This window comes from Hippichthys cyanospilos, chromosome 20 (assembly GCF_059441005.1).
Source record: "Hippichthys cyanospilos isolate Australia breed blue-spotted pipefish chromosome 20, RoL_Hcya_1.0, whole genome shotgun sequence".
In the NCBI taxonomy this organism is placed as follows: domain Eukaryota; kingdom Metazoa; phylum Chordata; class Actinopteri; order Syngnathiformes; family Syngnathidae; genus Hippichthys; species Hippichthys cyanospilos.
Window position 1 is genome coordinate 12,339,969 of NC_142388.1, and position 22,532 is coordinate 12,362,500.

Below are 22,532 nucleotides of genomic sequence, written 5' to 3' on the forward strand. Positions count from 1 at the left end.
CGATCCTCCTTAAAATGTAAGATATGTTAATTTTTAATTGTTTGTGATTTTAAAGAAGATAGATATGCGTTACTTTGTTAAAGATAATATTTTAACCACATACTTACAGCTCCTTGCCCCCACCAGAGAAATTGTTTCTTCCACCCAAACCATGCACTTTCTAATTTGGCTCAGAGTGCCCTATTTGTACAGATGCTGATTTCCACTGATAAACAAACAGTACTGTTCTGGTGTTAATGATAAGTACTTGCCAATATGGGATATTTCTTTGCATCTACCACTCAATACCTTACCAGTCCTCATTATTTCTAAATTTAATTATAGCTCACTATTTATTTATTTTTGGGGGGCAAGAATTTGGTGAATTTATTATTTTTTTTATTTTAATATATCAAGCTTGGAAATGTTTCGGATGGTCAGAGGCAGCATCACTGTCCTCTTTGAATTGGAATCAGAGAAGCTCGCTGTAATGACCCGTGTAGATGTTAATATTAAAGCTAAGATGTTGATTGAATGCCCATGACCAAAAGTGTTATTCTTTGCTTTTTATAAAGGTGAGAATGAAATGTATTAAACTGTAAAACACATTTAAATCTATTTATTCAGATTAATATCAGGCCTCTTTTAAATGTGGATAAAAATTGGAATGCTAATCCGATGTTTGTCTTTACAAGTACAGTGCAAACCCAGTGGTGGGCAGTCATTCGATTCTTTGTTATATTTCCTCCAGTAACTTTTTGGATACATTTTACTTCTCACTGTAGTTATCAATCATGACATTTTTTAACTTTAATTTTAGTTTGGCTTTTTTGTGAAGAAGAAATGCAACTTATACTTTCTTTGAGCTATGTTCCACTTAAATTTACTTACATTTTTATATACAGGTGATATTGCTTTACTTTTTCAGCAGTCCAATGTAACTAATTATGACGTTTGACCAAATAAACAGAGCCAAATCATCACATGACTGGCCATGGTCACACACAAAAGCAATGTAAATAAGTGACTTATTTACATGAGAGAAACTGTTTACTTGGAGGTTGGCTCAATGACACGAGAAAGGAGCAGGGTAATAGAAATTGAAAGGGTGTACTGTGGAAAAACAGCTTTTATGCACTGTCAATTGTGACTGCCTTAATATGTTGGCATTTCAGCTGACAGAAATGCTTCCTGAAACTTAAATAAACTTAGAAGTGGCTATCTTTGTCTCCATTTTCAAATTATAATACTCAGTGGAATAGAAGCAGAGACATGACAGTGCAGTACTGTAAGTGAATGTAAATTGCAGTTTGTTCGACCCACTCAGACCTGTTTGAGCAGTCTGTACCTGACTGTAGAAAGGTTTATGTGCATTCAAAGGAGCAGGGAGACAAACGATCCACAATGTTTGCATAGTATTGAGGATAAGGCTTTAAGTTAACCAAACTCACATTGTTTTTTTACAATGAAACAGCATTGTTGGTGAATGTGGGTGAATCCTTCTATCTTTAGTTCAATATAATCAAATTGTAAATAATTATTAAGCTCTGCCTGGTCAGCTTGTGTGTAAACAGGAATTGGGATCTCTTGTAAAGCAGATATTAGATAATTTATTGTGTCTAAATTGGCTTTTCCCATTTACATTTACATTTTTTATAGATTCACATATTTCTGTTTATTAACAGATAGATGGACAAACAAATGCAATTGTGAAGCTCAAGACTTTATTTTTTACCCACATTTATTAGTACATTACTCCATATTGTTGGTGGGGGTCAGTGCTCTACTCTGAGGTATTCTGTTTTTTATGGACATCTTGGCTTTAGTGAAATGATTTTTCAAGTTTTAAGATTTTTCAAGATTCTTTTGTTCTAGACCAGGGATCGGCAACCTATGGCTCTTTCATCCTTCTGTTGTGGCTCTCCGTGGTTTGTCAAAATAAATAATGCTTGGTTCGGCATATAAATAATAAGCCACAGCAGCAAAAATTGAGCAAAAAAAACATTTTGCCACAGATAAGCCGCACTGGACTATAAGCTGCAGGTCATAACATCAGATATTTATGCAAAAAGGTTGTATATAAAAGTTTTATTTATTTTTTTAATATATTTTTTTAATTGTCAGCAAACTACAACATCCTCTCTTTGACAGACTGAACAAGCCTGTATGGTTTGTCCTAATATTATTTTTATAGAAAATGAGTGGATCGATATTACAAATCACCAATAAAATACTGCAGAGTTAAATAGCAGTTCAAACTTAACAGCATTCTGTCTCCCATTGTTTAATTGATAAATTAATTTAGTGAACATTGCACACATTGCACATAAATAATATATACAATTTTAATATTATAAATACAATCCCATATACTTTATACCAGGCATGTCGAAACCCGGTCCTCGAGGGCCACCTATCCTGCATGTTTTTGATGTTTCAGTCATCCAATGCAGCTGATTCAAATGATCAGGTTTGTTGTCAGGCTTCCGCTGAGGTTGCCGATGAGCTGATCATTTAAATCAGATGTGGTAGGAGGACAGAAACCTCCAAAACATGCCGGATAGGCGGCCCTCGAGGACTGGGTTTGGACATGCCTGCTGTATACCATATATCAAATTTACACGTCACAAACGTTTATACAAGAGCTTGTTCAATTTAGACTTTTTTACAAATGTTTTTAATATATTTTAAGACTCTTTTTGAGCACAGCCATTGATTCACATCTTTTGAGTTCTATTTCTAAGTTGTTCCTCAAACTGACTCCTTGAACAGATACACACATTTGCTTGACCAGTGGAAAAAAAAATGCAGATAAGCCGCGCTGGACTATAAACAGCAGGGCTCAAATCATGAGGAAAAAGTTGTGGCTTATAGTCTGAAAAATCCAGGTTGTCCACCCCTGTTCGGGACCTATCCACAGTAGTTGTCTCAATATTGCTTTTAACGTTTTGAGGTTTTGTCACTTGATGACAATTTTTTCTCAATCATTTGCTGCATTATAATTCATGTGCAAAACTTTTTTTCAACCTCTTCTTTTTTTTTTAATTGCTCTATAAAATGTTGAGGTAAATAAAACCTCTGACCAACATGGATTTGTTTGCACTTAGGCACACTAATAAAATGTTTACGTTAACTTACTAGAACCAAAAAGTACCTGCTCGTCACCTGTTGTTCTTGTGACTGCTGTGGAATGTTAGGATGACTTTTGACCTTGTGCAGTGGATGACTAACATTGTAAACAGTGTTACAGGAAAAAAGACATGCATATGTTGTCACAGTTTTAACATTTTCAATTTGCCTCAATCCAGAAAAAGACCTCACAGCAAAATGTGTGGTAGAAATGGAAGGGAACCAGACAATATTGAATCCTGGCATTGCAACTTTAAGCAAAGGAGACCCCCGGTAAGTGTCAACAATTCATCTTTAATTCATTCATTATAATCCAAGATCATGACATCATAGGTGAGCAAGTAGGCTTCGAAACTTGTTCCACTGCAATTCATGCAAAAAAAAAAAAACATCATTTGCATTTTATTTTTTATTTATGCATCTATTGGTAAGCTGTGCTCAAAGGATTCCTCTTGCTCTTCTCACTGGCAGAACAGCATACACTCGACAGGCTGTAACCAGCCTGTTTGGTTAGCAGCCAATAAGCTCGGTGCAGGAGACTCATAACCCCTACCTACATGTCCTTCATTGATTGTGCTCCTCTTTACAAAGGGTGTGTCACCTACTGCCCAGTCTTGTTTGAAAATAATAAATTAAAAAAAAAAAGATTCTGTGCTAAGAATTTAACACAAAAAAATCTTTGAATGTGATCACCATTTTAATTTGTCTTTATTGAATGTGAAAGTCCACATAATGCAATTTTTGCAATCCCAGACCTCAATCACAACCATTAATGTAACCCTTATAAACATACATATACAGTACTTGAAGAGGTTGTGTTTTAATGGGCATTTGAGAAGATTGACACATTAGCAGTTCACATGACAGCCACACATGCCATTTACTTCCTAATAATAAACCAGCCTCAAGTGGGTGCCAGTGGCTGGTATTGGCAGACTTTTTACTTTTACTGGCCCAATATTGATAACTGGTATCAGTACTCACCCATACCTTGTGCAAGTAATTCATCATCAATATTACTTTGTGGGCGACGGCTGACCAGCCAACCTGTGTAGGTGTATCTAATAAAGTAGCGAGCAAAGTCTGCTATATTTCACTAGTTTCCATTAACTCAATAGCAGTCATTGAATCAGTCAAGTACATATTCCTGGTTTTGACAGGTGGACAGGAAAGCCGATTTTGTTGAAAGAAAGGGGCTTCTTGTATGCTTAGCCACACTGTGCAATTTTTGTCTGTCAGTGTGTCCCTTCTGCCCTGACATGCTTCAACTTTGTATTTCTCCTTTGGGCATGATGCAAACAGGTTTTACAAGTTCTCTTTAACACAGCGACAGACTTCCATATCCTGTTCATGCAGAAAAAGCAGTGCAAGATATTTACCAAAACACTGGATAGCCCTCCTAATTAGCAAATACTGTGTCAAGCAGATGCTTTGGTTGTGAGGCAAATCACTTACTTGCCACTTTTCCAAAGCTTGTGCTTTGTCAGCTTGCTGCTTGACATCTTGAGCAGCATTGCTGCGTAAGCCTCAGGGGATGTTAATATGTTACAGCACCCTTGATACCCACAGCTAGCCACCATTATAGCAGGTTCTGTCAGACCCTCTAGACAGGAGAGATTAATGAAGCCGTGGTACTGCTTTCATAACTTGTGAGGCCACCCACAGTAATGGCAGCGACTAGGCATTAGCATTCTTTAACTTTTTTCTTTCTTTTTTTTTAACTGGATGTTCTGGAAACTGCCCTTGAGGTTACATTGTAATGTTTATCATCCCTTGAGGACAAGTCTACTGGAAACGGAACTGTAATTGATCTCTCTTATCTCTTGTTTGTTTTTGAAAATGAATCTTTGAAGGACTTTGTTTTATCTTTTTATTTTATCGCAATTCTATCATATCCAAACTTGGAAGCTGTTGTGCATTTTAATAATGTAGCCATCCTAGAGAGTGGCCCTGGAACTTCCTGCTCATGTAATCTAGGTTAGCTGAGTTGCTCATAATGTAGCAATGTTCTACACTTGGTTAGTCAACCTTACCTTCCTCCTCCCTCCCCTTTAGTGACTCCTTGGAGCTGGGATTCGCTGCCAGTTATCTTAGGAATGTCCTTGCCAGCCCAGGAGAGGACAGGGCTTAATGTTGCTCTTTCATGGGCCAGCAAATCTCACACTGAGGGGCTTGTTTTACCCAATGTATGGCCATGACTACTTTGGCAGTTTTTTTTAAACCCTAAATTGATATGTCTGCTTGCTTATAGGCTGTTTTTATGTGTATAGTGCACTTAGAAAGTTTAAGAAAGTGTTTAATGTACACCACTCAGTGTCCAATTTATCAGGAGCTCTTGCACATTTGAATCGAACCGGAATAAGAATTCTGCTGTTGGAAAGTGTGCTCAGTGCTTTAAATTATTCCGTTATCATAATTGTGATAGCAGTTGCTGTTATACTGCATTTTTTTTTCTGTTGTTTTTTTTTCACAGAACTGTTAATGTCGACCAAGCTTGTCCCAGATTGCACCGCATGTACAGGACAAACTTGTGAAGTTTGTTTAAGAAGCATTTTAAAGAGGATACAGCAGAGTGTATCAATTCACTAGTCATAATAATTGTCAAAATGAAGATTAGTAAGCACACAGTAATTCACATTTCAATAATGTAAATATATGGTTTTGGTAAATTATAGTGGGGTTAGTCCCTGTACTAAGTATCATATTGGGCTGATATCTGCCTTTATTGCAAGGTATCATACTCTTGATGAAAGCCGATACTAGTATCGGTTGCTTTCTTGTAGCTGTTTTATGATCACAAAATATCTATCCATCCATTCATATCTATAGCCACTTATCCTCATAAGAGTCGCGGGCTTGTTGGTGCTTATGCCATCTAACTTTGGGCATTAGGAGGGGAACACCCTAAACTGACTGCCAGCCAAATGCAGGGCACACATATATGAACAACCATCCACGCACACATCTAAGGACAATTTAGTATGTCCAATATACCTGCCATGCATATTTTTGAAGTGTGGGAGGAAGCTGGAATGCCCGGAAAGAACTCACGCTGGCTTGGGGAAAATATGGAAATTCCACACAGGAAGGCCAGAGCTAGCTGAATTCAAACTCTGGTCCCTTAACTGTGAGGCGGACGTGTTAACCAGTGTTCTACCAAGCCGCCCTCGATTACAAACTAGAATTACAAATTAGAAGAATAGAAAATAGCCATTGATTTTTATTCAATTCTAAGGAAAATGGTATATTCGAATCAGTAAGTCTTTCTTTAAAACGATCTGTCATTTTTTTGTGGGTAGGGCTGTGTTGTATATCATAAGTACTAGTAGAATCGATACTTGGTATTGTATTTGTGTCAAACATCCCTAGTTTAAAACACAAATGAACCAATTTTTAATATAGGGGATACAAGATTATAGTCATGGTAAGAAATCTTAACTCAATGAAACATTTACATTCGTTCTGCTTACTTGAAAACTGAATTTGAGTTTTACTGAATTCCAATGTTTTTCTTGTTGGCCTATTGTGGTGATGCTTTGGACAGCAGATGCTTTGATAATTAAATGTCATCTACCTTCTCAAAAAGAGTTTGCAGGCAAACATTCTGGAAAGGATTTCTGGCTTCACTAAAATGAACCAATTCCCCTTGAGAGACTTCACAGACTCTGTTGCTGCAGATATCCAATGAGATGAAATTATTATCCAGTGACAGATTTCAACCATTGACACCGTTAAAACTTTAATCGTGTGCCAGCTCTAAGCTCGAGTTAACATGTGCCATTGTCCCAATATAGCTTCTATTACCTCTGGCTTCTGACAGGGATTCAATGCATTTAACCAAGTAGTGTTTTTGTTAATGTTTGAAAGCTATACACTATCAAGAACCACCTTATAAGATGTGGGTTATGAATGCAACAGGATGTGAATTATGATCTATACGATCAGTCATTCTCTCCAAATATTGGGTTAAAATTACAATATCTGTTTAATATTTGTTTCCCTTGTATTTATTTGTTTTAACGCCGTCATTAAAAGTCTGCTCATTTATGTCAACAATGTATATGTCCATAATTACATAACCAAATTACATCACATAGATCAGGGGTTCTTGGTTTTTGGAGTCGGGGACCCCTTTTAGAAAGAAAGTTTTCCAAGGAACCCCATTGCAAATCTTTGCGGAAACAAAGCAAACAAAAAATCATTTAGGCCAAACATTTTTACTTTTTACATTTCATTCAGGAACATATTCTATTTGACAAGTATATGTGTTACTTTTCAGCTGGACTGAAGTTTGGAAAAATACAAATTGTAAATTGCATGCCTCCTAATAACAAACCAGGTACATTTTCCCAAAATGGATGGCTGACAACAATTTAGTCAAACATAGCATTATAAAAAAAATGCCGCTTTAGCTTTGCTGGTTTCATATCATCATTAGCAAGCAATTGTAGACACAAAACACAGTTTGACATATAAAATTATTACATTTTTTACAATATATGAAACTGGTTGAATTGATTGGTTTATTGAACAGTCGTGAATTAAATATAAAATAAAATGAAATTAACACAAATATATATTTCTTTACATTAAAAACCCAATGTTCTGTCCTTCCCAGAAGTTACAATGTCTTCTATCTCGGTAGACAGATAGTGAACAGCAAATGAGTGTAACTCTTCTTTAAGTTAGTTGAGTCAGTTGTATAGCTATCACTCATTTATATTGTAAAACTTTAAAGAAAATACACCAAACATAACTTAGTTAAGTCCCATATGTTACTGAATGTACACAAATCGTCTAGATCAGGGGTGGCCAAGTTCGGTCCTCAAGAGCCACAATCCAGCCTGTTTTCATTGTGTCTCTTCAACTAACACACCTGATTCAAATGATTAGCTCATCAGCATGCTTTGCACAATCCTGATAACGACGCTGATTTGACTCAGGTGTGTTGGTTGAAGAGATACATTGAAAACAGTCTGGATTGTGGCTCTTGAGGACCGAACTTGGCCACCCCTGGTCTAGATTAAATCAACCATATAACTGAATCACGAATGAAATTCCTTTAAATACAAAACGTAAATTAGATGTAAAAAGTATGATTATCAATGCAAAACATTTGCATATGCTAACATTTACCAAAAGAAAATACCTATCACAAACAAAAATGCTAATGAGTTAAAACATATACAAGGCAACACTATATTTCATGCTGAAAATAAAAACTAACATTCACTAGCATGTTGTCTACAGTCTCAAGTTGGACCAACAAATGACTAATTTTGGGCATATTAGCAAAAATGATAACATTCCAACGAAGAAAACTCACCTCACAGATACTCATGAGCCAGGTCTCACAAAGAGAAGGACATGTACATACCGACAGCAACTGCTTCCACCTGAAGTCACACCGTCCTGCCCCACCACAAAATGTAGTATCAACATTGACCATAGGCGGCACCAAAAAAACAAAAAACAAAGACTAAGACAAACAAAGCTCAAATCTGTAACTGTTAAAAGATAAACTAAATCAGTTCCAACACACCCAAATTATTTCACAGACCCCCAGGGTCCGTGGATGCCATTTTGAGAACCACTGATATAGACTATACGCAAGACTACCATTGACTTTCTGTTACTTTTCAAAACATACATTTTCACAAAAATAATACATAGCTACAGGATTTGGCTGAATGATGAATTATTTCCACATTCGCTCTTGACATTTTTTCTTATGCATTGTATGTGAATTCAAATTCAAGATCATTAGCTCTAAATGTAGTCAATATGTACTGCAGTTCTAAATCTTTTGACTCTTCTCCCTTTGTTCCTCAGGAATCAGCCAAAAGTAAGTAATAAATCAAAGTATATCATATCCCCTTATGTCTTCAGTACTCTAAGTAGTTCTAGAAATTTTCATCTCATTCATGGCATCTTGTTTTTCTTCAGGTTTTTGCCTATGATCACTGTTTCTGGTCCATGGATGAATCCCAGAAAGACAAGTTTGCAGGTTTGCTTTCTATCAGACTCTGTTCTGTTTTTAGCTTGTGTTCCCAATGACTCATTTCTTATACTTATCTCATCACAGAATGTTGGCTGAGCTCTGAACTATTTATAGAGTGAAGGAAAGATGGAAGGAAATGTACTGTTTTATTGTTAGGATGTAGTCACACGTTAACTACAAAAAAGAGGTAGAAAATGCACTTTATGAATTCTCAGGGATTTTTGTGTCATCAGATAGAGTAACAAATAATTGAGGTACAGTTGCTGAGAAAAATAACTGATGAATAATCTTTGTTGTGAGTGCCCCCTCTTTGCCTTTGAAATTATGTAGAATTATTTATCAATTAATTATGCAGAAGGCAAGTTGCAGTAGTTTTTCATGTTATCTATTGTTTTCTGTGCTTAAAGGCCAAGAAGTAGTGTTCCAATGCCTTGGGGAGAGTTTGCTAGACAACGCCTTCATGGGTTACAATGCCTGCATCTTTGCTTATGGGCAAACAGGTAAATACTATATAAACTCATGAGTTATGATTCATTATTGTTGTCCTTGTTGAATTAGATGAGAAATTACAATTACCGGTACGTTATTTCTTCAAGTATACAAGTTGACCCCACTGTAAGTTGACCCCCTCTTTTTAACTTCAGTTTGGGTGAATTTGACAAAAAACGTGATTATACTGTAAGTCTACCCATGACTTTAGTGGTTACATAGATCATGGCTGTCCAATTATATTGCATGGTGTGTGTTATCAAATAACAAAATTACGACGCTTCTTTTAGTCGCATTTCTTCATTGTATATCGAAAACATACTGTTGCAGTAATGGAGGGCGGAAACATGACAAGTGCGAGGCAATGTGTACGTGCGGATAAACGCAAATGCTGAAACTAATGTTGCAACTTATAAATGATTTGACGTTTCAATGCTTTATTTTTTTGACACAGATTAATAATAATTTTGTCAAAAAGCCCTAAAAGTCAACGTCACTATCAGACACGCCAAATAACTTCTCCCATTTAACTACCAGGTGTCTTTGTTCAAGCACACATCCAAGGGCTGAAAGAGACAAGTCAAGCCGTCTTTTCCTTTTCATAATATGTCAAAGTCCGGCGCAAAAATGAGCCATGTAGCCTTGTTGTTGACATCAAAGTGGCGACGCTTGACAAAAGTGCAATATTGAGAACTTTTGTCTAAAACAGATGCATACTATATCGATTTGAGGTATATATAATTATTTTAAGGCTTGTAAATGTCATGATATTACTTTTTTTGCATTCAAATATGTGTTATTCAAACACAGATATGTGGAAAAAAATTGGTCTGTTTTAAGTTATGTGGTCATAAGCAAAACCTCCTATTATGAGGTTTGATAATGAGGAAAAAAGCTCGAGGGCAAAGGATTCTATGTAATGTGCTTGATTGCTAAAATAGAAGACGTGTTTTAGGCACCATTATAATGTTTGAACTGGCAATGCCTGGTGTAACATATCTCCTGCAGGTTATTTTTATAGTACTTCTGACCTTTAATACATGGTGTGGAAAGGATTCATTCAAGCAGTCAATTGACTAAAATCCAGGCGTTAAGATGCTGGTTCACGAAAACCTTCATCCTTCAACCATTTTTTAGTTGTCTAATTTGGAGTGTGTGGTAAAAACATATATGTATGCACACATGCTATGTAACATTGGGTTAAAACTCGGGTCCGTAAACCCAGAAAACTGTTCTTGGAAAACCCAGAATCAATTGCAGAAATGACTCAACTACAAGAAAATGTACACAGTGATCTCTCGCTACTTCGTGCTTCGCCTATTGCGCCCACAGTGCTTCGCAGATTTTGGGGGGGAGAAAAAAAAATTATATTGCGGAGAGATGTGCCAGATAGGCAAGTTATCCTTAAATGTACTTGTCACTGGCACTCCTTGGAAGTCGAACTACTACTTCAGTATACATATTTACTTTCATCTTAAATAATTAAACCTTATACCGTAAATGTACTGGTATGCCCTCTCTTTTCTGTGTCTTCCGTGTCTAGTCACGGGCTAATACGTTTATCTTTTGCTCGAACATCCGACTAGAGCGAGTAACAAGAAACTTACCTAACATGATTAAAATGCAGTTTACACTTTAAATTCCAATTTATTACAAAAGGCAAGAGGATCCAAAAGCCTGCTTTCGTCTCGCCTGTGTCTCTCCTGTAACCGTCTGTGTGCGCTCAACTCAGCGCACACACACACGTTACAAATGTGCTAGTAAGCACATTGATTGACAGCTTGGTCTCTGGGAGCCGGTCACGTGACTCGTCGGCGTGCCGAGAGCAAACGCACACACCCTTCTGTGTGCCTACATAGACAGCAATGGAGAAATGCAGTTTTACCTAAATTTCTTTTGTAATAAATTAAAATTTCAAGTGTATTGTTATGATATAAGAGGCTTCACTTTAATTCAATATCTGGGCAGCTGCTTGCGAGAGTTCAAAAGATGGAAAGTGTTAGCTACTGTTTAGTTAGTGTATAAGGTTTACTCATTTAAGATTTAAGTAAATATATGGACAGTACTGCAGTAATATTTGTCTTAAATAATATGCATAGAATGAAGAATTTTCACATTTACAAAATAAATTTTAAAAAAAATTCTGTGTGTGTGTGTGTGTGTGGGGGCGGTTTAAGGGGGCTGTACCGTGGTTTTCACTTATCGTGGAGGTTTTAACCACGAAAAACAAGGGATCACTGTAGTAGTTCAAAGGAGGTTTGTCACTGGTGATGGCATGACACCTTCTTGTGACTTTCTCTTAGCTCATAGGTTATATTTCTGAATTGTCAATGTAAAATTTGGTTCTGGGATTTCAATTTTGGTTACAACGGAAAAGGTTTCACTACGGCCAATGTCTAAAGATGCAAAATCAAGTCGACAGGTTTTACAAATCACAATGTATATGCTAATGTCATCCACATATACTCCTTCAAGATCACATGAAAAGAACTGTATGACAGTCTTGCGCGCCACAGTCCTTGATGCTCCTAGTTAGTTTCGAGAAGCTTCCTGGTGTTTTTGCCTTAGCATTCTTTCTTTCAAACACTCAGTAAATCATTCTAATACTGTGCTGTCTTCTCTGAGGGTTATCTTGAGTCATTCTGGAGCATTTACATTAGTCAAACATTACAAGTGGTGGTTGTCAAGCATGCTTGAGCACAGTAAAGATCGCAAAATCTAACACTGGTTCACTGGGCACACAGCTGCAGCCATTCTACCTGCTATCTTTATCTCAGAGTGCTTTAAAATGGCACAAAAAGTAAAAAACATTTCTCCAGCTCCACTTTTCTGTTCTTTTATACTGCACCTGTTATATGCATAGAACTACAGTTCAAATTACCTTCAGAAATTACTTTGCAGGTAAGTGAATAAACGTATATAATTAACTTCACAAACAACAAAATAAAATGGTGTAAACACTAGTGGCGGTCCGTGACTTTGACACGTATGCCTTCTGTGATGTCAGACGCGAATAAATACCCTTCATGCGCACATGAATGCATTACTCCGCTACACAAGCTATTTTCCGGAGCTTTTAAACATCAAACCTCCATCAGCCATTAAAACTAATATGTGATGCTGTCAAAATTGAGAAAAAGAAAAAAAAAATTAAAAATGGAAAAAAACAAAAAGAATCCACGACATTTTAAGTCCAAATTACAAATCACAGTTTAATATAAGAAGAACCTTTTATTTCTTTACTATGAATTGAATATGAACGAAATAAAATAACACAAACATATTAAACATGAAACAATAAAAAACAACAAACGGGGGTCACAATCGATCAGTTTTTCCAATATCTCCCGATTTTTCGTGACCTCTTCATGCTTTTTCTCTTGGCACTGAGATGTTCAGTGAATCTACTCGGGTGTTCCCAAAAGTTTTTTAAAAGCACCGTAGCGCATTAAGGAGCTCTCTTTACTTTTTAACTAAGATGTACAATATTGTATATCCACTGGGGTGTCCCAAGAAGTTTTTAAAAGCACCGTAGAGCGTGTGTCCAGCCATGCTTTGGTGTCTTGTTGCTGCCTTGGTTAAACAATTGAAGTTTGTAAATCCAGTGTAGCTCTAAACACCAAATCAATCCTTTGCAAACAAAAGGCCTTCCCAGCAGAACTATTTGCCAGGGTTAGCGCCCCTGGCAGAGCAATAAGCCAAAGCATAGCTTGGTTGTTGAGCATTGCACCGCCTTCCTGCAGTGAGCATCCACTCACATCACGTTCAACGTGAGGCCTTTAGATGGCAATCTTATGACTCAATTGGCTATTACAGCAGTATACGGGCGCTTACATATCCATCTGAGTTTGCGTAGAAGACCGCAACTGTTGAAGTGAATTACTAACACCTCCGAGAGCAGGCAGATTACATAAAGCCTGGCGACACAAGTATAAAAGAATTCTAATTGGCTAAAATCTCCAACTTAAAACTACAACACCAAATGGATATAATATGACACGAAAAGAACAGAATATGGAGAATAAGTTTATTAAAAAAAAAAAAAAAAAAAAAGAGCAGCAGAGAAGGCCTTGCTGGCCCACCACTGGTAAATACAAGTATAGGGAATTTCTTTGATTGATAGATTGCCTTCAAATGTGGACTCTGACACTGACTGTGGACATTCAGGCTCTGGAAAGTCTTACACCATGATGGGCTCAGCGGAGCAACCTGGTCTGATCCCTCGCCTCTGCAGCTCCCTATTCTCTAGGACCATGGAAGAGGCTCGAGAGGGTGAGAGCTTCACTGTGGAAGTCTCCTACATGGAGATATACAATGAGAAGGTCAGAGATCTGCTCGACCCTAAAGGGTGAGGAAAACCAATTACTTGTGTTATGGTCATTTAAGTAAGCCAAATCTGTTTGTGAAGACTGTTGATTGAATTTTACACATATTGTTTTTGGTACCTGGCTTTATCCCTAAATATAAGGGATGGGAGAATACCTGTATCAGTGTCGGGCCGATACTTGGCCCTTCTTGACTATCTCACGATTCGATTCCTGTTTTGGGGTCTGTACGATTCAGAATCAATCTTTGATTCACAATGATTCAATTTGATTCAATTAAAAATGATCATCTGCTTTGCATGAAAGGATTTCAAGGAAGACCAAAACATTTTTGTTTTTGGCCTCTTACATTTATTAAGTTTTGATTTATAAGGAACATGTCTTTTCCCACAAAATGCCATGTGATCAAGTACTACTCTTTGAAGCTTGATATAAATTGTAAAGCTTTTATAGTATAAAATAAGATTAAACAAAAATTTTAAAAAGAACAAGGTACATTTTTTTTTTTTACACATACTCCCTAAAAACTGTTGGGTCAAAAAATAACACAAACTGAGTCAAAAAGAGACTGACACAAATTATTGGGTTATTCATTTCGCCCCCAAAGTTGGCTCAAAATGAATTACCCATAATGTTTGACACATTAATCAGGAAAACAATTCCAAAATTTTATTGTTGTTTAATTCATATGACCCAACTCCTGGGGTCAAACCCCAAAATTTGAGTCGGGGATCTTTTTAACCCAATTTGAGTTATTGTGTTTTTACAGTACAATTTTTATAGTATAGCATAGTGTATTTGAAATTGAACAACTTTTAATTATGCTATCAATACTGTATGTCTTTGTAGAAGCCGGCAAGCACTGAGGGTGAGGGAGCACAGTGTTTTGGGACCTTATGTTGATGGGCTGTCACGACTGGCTGTGGCTAGCTACAAGGTACAGCTGCATTTTGCGCCCATTACATTTGCCATGGGAATAATGTTTTAACTGAAAACATACTAAAAAGTTGTGATTGTTTGTCTTGATCCTGGCAGGATATTGAATCTCTGATGTCAGAGGGAAATAAATCTCGCACAGTCGCCTCCACAAACATGAATGAAGAGAGTAGCCGATCACATGCCGTGTTTAACATCATCCTCACTCACACTCTGATGGACCTGCAGTCAGGGGTTAGACGCACTCACTCAGTAAAACCACCAAGTTAGATTGTCAGCACTTAAAAATGAGAGTCTAATTTCTCATTGTCCAGCATTGTAATAGAGCTTCACTCTTTTCTCAATGTTTGAAGTATCAAGGGGTATTTTAACTACTGTACCTGTAATAGTTTTGTTTTTTTATTCACTTTAGACAAGTGGTGAGAAGGTAAGCAAGCTAAGTCTGGTGGATCTAGCAGGAAGTGAGCGTGCAGCCAAGACCGGGGCAGCTGGTGAAAGACTGAAAGAGGGCAGCAACATTAACAAGTGAGAGATCTGAAATAATCATACCATAATCAGCATAGAGTTATTTATGAATTTACAATGTAATTAAGATGCTTTTGTGTTTTGAACTGTATTGATGCAAAATTAGTTTTGTTGGACAACTTTTCTCATCTTGTATCTCTATGCCCTCTGTCTGTCTGCCTGCTCCCAGATCTCTCAGCACATTGGGTTTGGTTATCTCAGCCTTGGCGGATCAAGGTGCTGGGAAGAACAGGAGCAAGTTTGTCCCCTACAGGGACTCAGTTCTTACCTGGCTGCTCAAGGTGTCGAGATAAAACTTGTGTGTTTCATGCACTTTAAGATATTGGTTTTACACAATGTCAATAACATGGTGTCTATGATTGCAGGACAGTTTGGGGGGAAACAGCCGCACAGCCATGGTGGCCACCATTAGCCCAGCAGCAGACAATTATGACGAGACTCTGTCCACTCTGCGCTATGCCGACCGGGCCAAAAGTATTGTCAACCATGCTGTGGTTAACGAAGACCCCAATGCCAGAATTATCAGAGAGCTGCGAGAGGAAGTTGAGAAACTGAAGGAGCAGTTGACGGAGGCTGAGGTTTGATGTGTTTTGATTTGTTTTAAGTCCAAACAGAACGTTCCGCACATAAAATGTATTATGATTGATGCAATATACACACATGGATGAAATTCATGGTGTGCTTACATTAGAGCAGGGGTGGGCAGCACCGGTCCTCAAGGGTCCGCTATTTTGTATGTTTTCGATATTTCTGTCCATCAACAAACCTGATTCAAATAAGCTCATAAGGAAACTTCATCAGCAGCCATGATTATCATCCAGATTATTTGAATCAGGTGTATTGAAGGACGGACACATCTAAAACATGTGGGATAGCGGCCATTGAAGACAGAAGTTACCAACTCCTGCATTGCAGGAATAGAAACCCCAAATATTTTCTGAAATAAATTGAAAGTGTTGGAAGAGCAGCAAAAGAAGTATCAGAACTATTCTGAATTAGCCTTATCTTAGCCTTGACCTAAATCCCGTTCAGCATCTACAGAAAGAACTGAAACCTGCAATATGGATGAAGCCAGTGCTAATTAGTTATATTTTGCCAAGCCCCCCATAGGAAAGAGAAAACATTTAGCCTCCGACACGCTGAGTATCAGAGTGTAGTATCATAGTATCAGTATCATTTCAAATAACATTATTGTCTATAAAAAATAGTAAAAAATGTAAGCTTGTATTATTTTTAACATTAACAAAAGAAAAAAGCACCATAAATAATCTTTCAACAACTTTCTTTTAATAGCGTTTATTCAGGTTCCAACTTAGTCTAAAATAGAAAAAAACAAAAAAACAAGTGCATCAAAGTGCCTGAAACTAAAATAACATTTCAAATGACAACAGCTTTTTCTCTTGGGTCATCTGTGCATCCCCCAGTCCCCCCCCCCCCCCCCCCCCCCCCCCCCACACACACACACACACACACACACACACACACACACACTATTTGAGAAACACTGGATTAAGCAAACGTGATAGATTTCAAATGTTAAACAACTGGAGCATTTTTCCTGTTCATAGGTGCTTAAGTTTCTTAGAGTTTCAGAAATCAGGTGATTGCTGGAAATATGCAACAGAATATCAGCTTAGAGTTACTATCACTTTTATCCACCACAATTGAAAAGTAAAACTTGATTTTCATGTGTAGTTATCCCAAACATGCGAAGTATGTATGGTGTATTTATATTATTATTATTATTATTATTATTATTAAAATTAATAATAATAAATGAGCTGGGTCCTATGCTCCCTGACTTTGGGATGGGGTACACCCAGGACTGGCACATATAGAGAAACAAAACACTCACAATCACATCTATGGAAAATTAAGTCTTCAATAAAATTAATTGAATGTTTTGGGAATGTTGGGGGAAAGATGGAGTACCTGAAGAAACCCCATGCAAGAATGAGGAGAACATACGTTTGTTTACTCTAGATATAAACCTCAGAAAAGTGACTCAGACGTGCTAAGCCTTTAATTAACTTAATGCGTTTGACAAAATATGAGTATTTTCTTAATTTATTTTGCCAAAATGCATGTCCATGTGTGTATACCGCATGTTACTTTCCAATGACTGATTATATACAACTGTAAGGAATTTGTATGTTGCTTTCAGTCTATGAAGGCCCCTGAGTTGAAGGAGCGGTTGGAGGAATCCGAGAAACTAATCCAAGAGATGACCGTGACTTGGGAAGAAAAACTCAGGAAAACTGAGTCTATAGCACAGGTAAAAAAAAAAACAAAAAAAAACTTTCGCCAAGTTATTAATTCAATGAATATGATTGAATTCAGCTACCGTATTTCTCAGGCTACAAGTCGACCTCACTTATAAATCGACCCTCACCCCGTTTTTTTTTTTTTTAACTTCAGTTTTAAACACAGATATGTGTGGAAAAAAATGGCCTGTCTTAAGTTATATGGTTATGGTTAAGTCGACCCCCCTGATAGGGGGTTGAAAATTAAGAAATAAACTCGACTTGTACTTGGAGAAATACACTAAATAAAATAATTTGTTCTTGGAATAGTGCTTTTTTTTTCTTGTAGGAACGTCAGAGGCAGCTGGAGAGTTTGGGTATTTCCCTGCAGTCATCGGGCATCAGAGTTGTGGATGACAAATGTTTTCTGGTCAATTTGAATGCTGACCCTGCCCTCAATGAGCTTCTTGTCTACTATTTAAAGGTGCTGGACACAGACGCACGTACATACAGTACATACCATCTTTAACTATTGCTTGAGTGACTTGCTGATTTGATCTTTATTTTATGTTTGCTACAAATGTAGGAGCACACACGTGTGGGCTCATCCAAATCACAAGACATCCAGTTGTGCGGGATGGCCATCCAAGCTGAGCATTGCATCATTGATGTCACACAAAATGACGGTGTGGTGCTCACACCTCACAGCAATGCTCGGTATGTACTTTGCGTATAATTCTTTTGGAGTATTATTTATTTGTCGTTTGTAATTGATGTTATCGTTATAAAATTTATCTGCAAAAATATTATTTAAATGTGGTGCTGGCACATCAAATTTATACTTCACAAACTTTTAAACAAGTTTTTTATATTAGCGTAACATACATACAGACATTGAATACTTCAGAACAGTTTAAAATGAGTCTTCATGTATTTAAAATTTATTCTTGTGAGATGTTATAGTTGGGGCTCTAATGAGCATTATACATGAATCCCCCCAAAATTGAGAGGTTGGTGAGACTCCAGTAATTTTCAATTTATGCTTGTGCTAGTTATGGATTTTATGACGTTGCTTTGTTCGCTACAATGCAATTGAGGTGTATGCTACTGTATTTTTAAATCATGTTAGTTAATGTTTTCTGTCCGCAAGGACGTGGGTGAATGGCACTGCGGTGACCAGCGCAGTGCATCTTCATCACGGAGACCGAATCTTGTGGGGAAACAACCACTTCTTTCGGTTTGTCTGACTTAATTTTATATTTCTAAGTTTTTTTGTAAACTCATGTTTGAACTCAATATATTTTCTTCGCAAACATAAATATGACATTTTATGTTTCATTTGTTTACCTGCACTCCCTCCAGGATTAACCTGCCAAAGCATCTGGTCCATAAAGGGGCTGAGGAGCAGCAGGGCAGAGCTAAAATAAAGACTTGCTTAAGTACAGAACAGCTGGAGGTGGATGTTGACGCATCCAGTGATGTTTCTAGTGAAGTGGGCTTCGAGTATGCTCAGGCCGAAGTCATGATGAAGGGAATGGCCAGTAATGGTGAGTGACACTGCTGGGCTTGTTTCTTAAATTTGGGCAGAGATGGGAAATCCGGAAAGTAAAGTCCGGAAAGTAAAAACCCTGCCACGGTTTGTCTTTCGCCACATGTGCTTTCACTTAACAGGTAAGGTAACAAGCTCATTTGACTGCAATTTGAATAGAAGCACCTGTGGCTAAAGCCAAACTGGCTGGCTCGTTACTTTCTGGGTCTGATTTTTCCATCTCTGAATTTGGGTTATGAAAACACAACATCATTGTAAAAACTACAGTTGTATTTATCTATAAACACTCATCTTAATTTCATATAACACTGAGTGCCAGGTAAAATATTGTTTAAATCAGGTTGCTAAAAGCATTTAATGTAGCACACTGCACTTTAGTCTGAGTTAGTAATTATCTGACTACTACATAGTACATATTAGTGGTAAGGGGCGGCGGTAGCACAGTGGTTTGCACGTTCATCTGGCTGTGGCTTCCAGTGTGGAGTTTGCATGTTCTTCCCAAGCCTGTCTGGGTTCACGCTCCAAAAACATGCATGGCAGGTGTATTGGACATACTAAACTGTCCTTAGGTGCGATTGGGTGCATGAAACATTGTTCGTCACTATGTCCCTGCAATTGGCTGGACACCAGTTCAGGGTGTCCAAGCCCACTGCCCGAAGCCAACTGGGTTAGGCACCAGCAATCCTGCAACCCTTGTGAGGTTAACCGCCTCGAGAAAATGAACGAATAGATCATTAATACTGGTAAGTTAGTAGTAATCTCCTCAACTTTGGTTGCACCTCCTCAGACCCCTTGCAGTCAGTGTTACAGACCCTAGAGCGACAGCATGAGGAGGAGAAACGCTGCGCCCTGGAGCGCCAGAGGCAAATGTACGAACAGGAGCTGCAGCAGCTTCGTCAACGGCTCAACCCTGAGAGATCTACCCATCTCCTTGACTTGTCAGGGTTACCAAATAGTGGCGCCGCGACTGCAACATCACCAATCTTCCACAAACGTATGCGGCGCTGGAGTGAAGACAGGTGAGACTTATTCACTAATGATCTTTGTTGATTGATTTTTTTTTTTTTTTTAAATCCACTTCCATTCTATGGTTTTGTCATCAAGGGAGGCAATGATCACTCGAAGCCTTCGGCGTCTTAAGGAGCAGATAGTTCGTGCCAACCTTTTGGCTCAGGAAGCCTGCTTCATTGCAGAGGAACTCAACAAGAGGACTGAGTACCTCGTCACTTTGCAGATACCAGCTGCCAATCTGGATGCCAACAGAAAGGTCCAGTGATAATGTCTTATAAATATACTGGAATAAATTAGTCCAAAGCAGCCCTGCACTGGAATGAAGTGGTGAATGTCATCAAAGAGTAACCAACTTATTGTCATTATGTTTTCAATTAGCGTGACGTGGTGCTGAGTGAGCCAGCCATTCAGGTTCGCCGTAAAGGGAGAGACAAGCAGATCTGGGCAATGGAGAAGATGGAAAACAGGCTGGTGGACATGAGGGATCTCTATCAAGAATGGAAAGACTTTGATGAAGACAACCCTGTGAGTCAAAAAACTGAATCTAAAAGTGGTTGAAAACACATTTAAACTACGTGAGATTAATTTTTCACTGCCAATGATATGTCAAAGGTCCATTTCAACTGGGCCAGAAGTAAATGAGTTCACTTTTCACTGCCATTAACCACAAATGTCAAAAAATCAATTTTAATATCCTGTAGGCTGACAGTGAATCAGTTATTATACCTGTAAAAATAACTTCTACATTTTACTTACCATGACAAAGGTTGTTGCTAACAATCCTTTAATTACCCTTGAATTTGAATGATTAAAAACACTTCACATGCTATTCTAGATGAAACGAAACTTCAAAATCATGATAATTTTACACTTTCGTTCAGGTTTCAGACATTGTAGACATGTGACCTGAATGCAAAAAACACGTCCCGTCCAACTGTCAGCAGTCAATCTAATGCTCCTTATGTTTATGCATCTCTTATGCAAATCACTGTTTTTTTCCACGCCCTCAATGAGGGCTGCTAGGCACCAGCTAGTTGAAGGTCTAACAGGATTTTCAGCGTGGCAGTTGGCTCATCAGATACATCAATGACTAACATTGTTGTGTAGGTCTTAACATAGGTCAGGGAATGTTAATCATTTAGTAAAGAGCTTCTCATGGTTTTCAGTCTGTGGCTTTAGGATTTAGTTTAGGAGTACAAATACAGTATAAAACTGCTTCCATGCAAGGCGTCACTACAATGCTAGTCTGCGCAGCGTCTCCTCACGGAGATGCTGGTCTGCTATTGGTCGGCCTCACTCGTTTCAAAATGGTGGAACCGTAAAGCTTTGTTCAATTGTGAGTGGTTACAAAACCGTATTTATAGTGCATTTTACTGCTAAATTCAAGTTGAATGGGTTAGCCATGGGTCCAAAGATTGCTAGTCATGTTAAAGAGAGAAGTAAGAAGATGATTTATATGGAAACAAAGCTGGAGATAAACAAGAAATATGAAGCTATCCTAGCCTACACTACCCTTACTCGGGAATGTTGGCATAACAAGCGCCACTCAAACGTAAATAAATATGTTCTATCTTTTTTATTTAAGGGTTAGGGTTTACTGATTTACTTAGCACTTACTATACTATTTTGGTACCAATTTTTAATATGTATGTACAATTTTGATGTTTTTACCCGGGGGTCTAAACGCTTAGCTATTTAACATAGGTTTGGGTAGCCCGCCATACGGCGAATTAAATACAATAAACTTAAATAAATAAAATAGTCTCTCTTGTTTTGAGCAGAGCAAACATGTAGTCATGCCTTAATTTGGATGAAAAGTTTGCTCTGCATCTTATCATAGCTATTGCTACTTGTCTATCAAGGTCCATTCCCCCTTTTTTTGAAAAACAGTTTGTGAAAAGTCAAATGTAAGTCTTTTTAATAAACTTTTTTCAATTTTTTAATAGTTTTTTCTTTATTCTGTCATTTTTGATAGTCAGACACTGAATTAGGGCCATATATATATATATATATATATATATAAAATTTAAATAATGACACAACCACAGTCTGAGGTGGTAGAAATGGGACAAATAATCAGAACAAATGGACTCACAATAGCTCTGGTGGAAGAAAGGCATTCGGATGCCGTTTTTGTCGTTTTTGGTTAAAATCAGGAAAAGTATGCAATATCCCCGTAAGTGTCTGTTAAATAATTCTCAATTCTTGTATGTTTTCATCTATTGCATATATAATGTATCTAGAATGCATTGCATATATAATGTATCTTGAAACAAATCTCAGAATTCACTTAATCAGGTCTTTTAGAGTGAAATCGATTTATTTATTTATTTATTTCACACAGG

The 22,532-nt window shown here is 37.6% G+C and overlaps 1 protein-coding gene across 2 annotated transcripts in view; it reads left to right on the plus strand.

Moving 5' to 3' along the window:
• The window catches only part of LOC148407433 (kinesin-like protein KIF13B), a 42,425-nt gene that overhangs the window by 932 nt on the left and 18,961 nt on the right, over positions 1–22,532 (plus strand). For both annotated transcript variants that reach the window (XM_088403088.1, XM_088403089.1), the window contains exons 4-22: positions 3,288–3,381; positions 8,941–8,953; positions 9,055–9,115; positions 9,517–9,609; positions 13,766–13,946; positions 14,773–14,860; positions 14,959–15,093; positions 15,272–15,384; positions 15,554–15,665; positions 15,750–15,962; positions 17,549–17,659; positions 17,977–18,111; positions 18,214–18,344; positions 18,778–18,864; positions 18,990–19,174; positions 19,964–20,195; positions 20,281–20,443; positions 20,566–20,712; position 22,532. The exon at position 22,532 is cut by the window's right edge and continues 149 nt beyond it. In XM_088403088.1, coding sequence (XP_088259214.1) covers positions 3,288–3,381; positions 8,941–8,953; positions 9,055–9,115; positions 9,517–9,609; positions 13,766–13,946; positions 14,773–14,860; positions 14,959–15,093; positions 15,272–15,384; positions 15,554–15,665; positions 15,750–15,962; positions 17,549–17,659; positions 17,977–18,111; positions 18,214–18,344; positions 18,778–18,864; positions 18,990–19,174; positions 19,964–20,195; positions 20,281–20,443; positions 20,566–20,712; position 22,532 — 2,295 coding nt within the window. The remainder of the gene's footprint in view (positions 1–3,287; positions 3,382–8,940; positions 8,954–9,054; positions 9,116–9,516; positions 9,610–13,765; positions 13,947–14,772; positions 14,861–14,958; positions 15,094–15,271; positions 15,385–15,553; positions 15,666–15,749; positions 15,963–17,548; positions 17,660–17,976; positions 18,112–18,213; positions 18,345–18,777; positions 18,865–18,989; positions 19,175–19,963; positions 20,196–20,280; positions 20,444–20,565; positions 20,713–22,531) is intronic.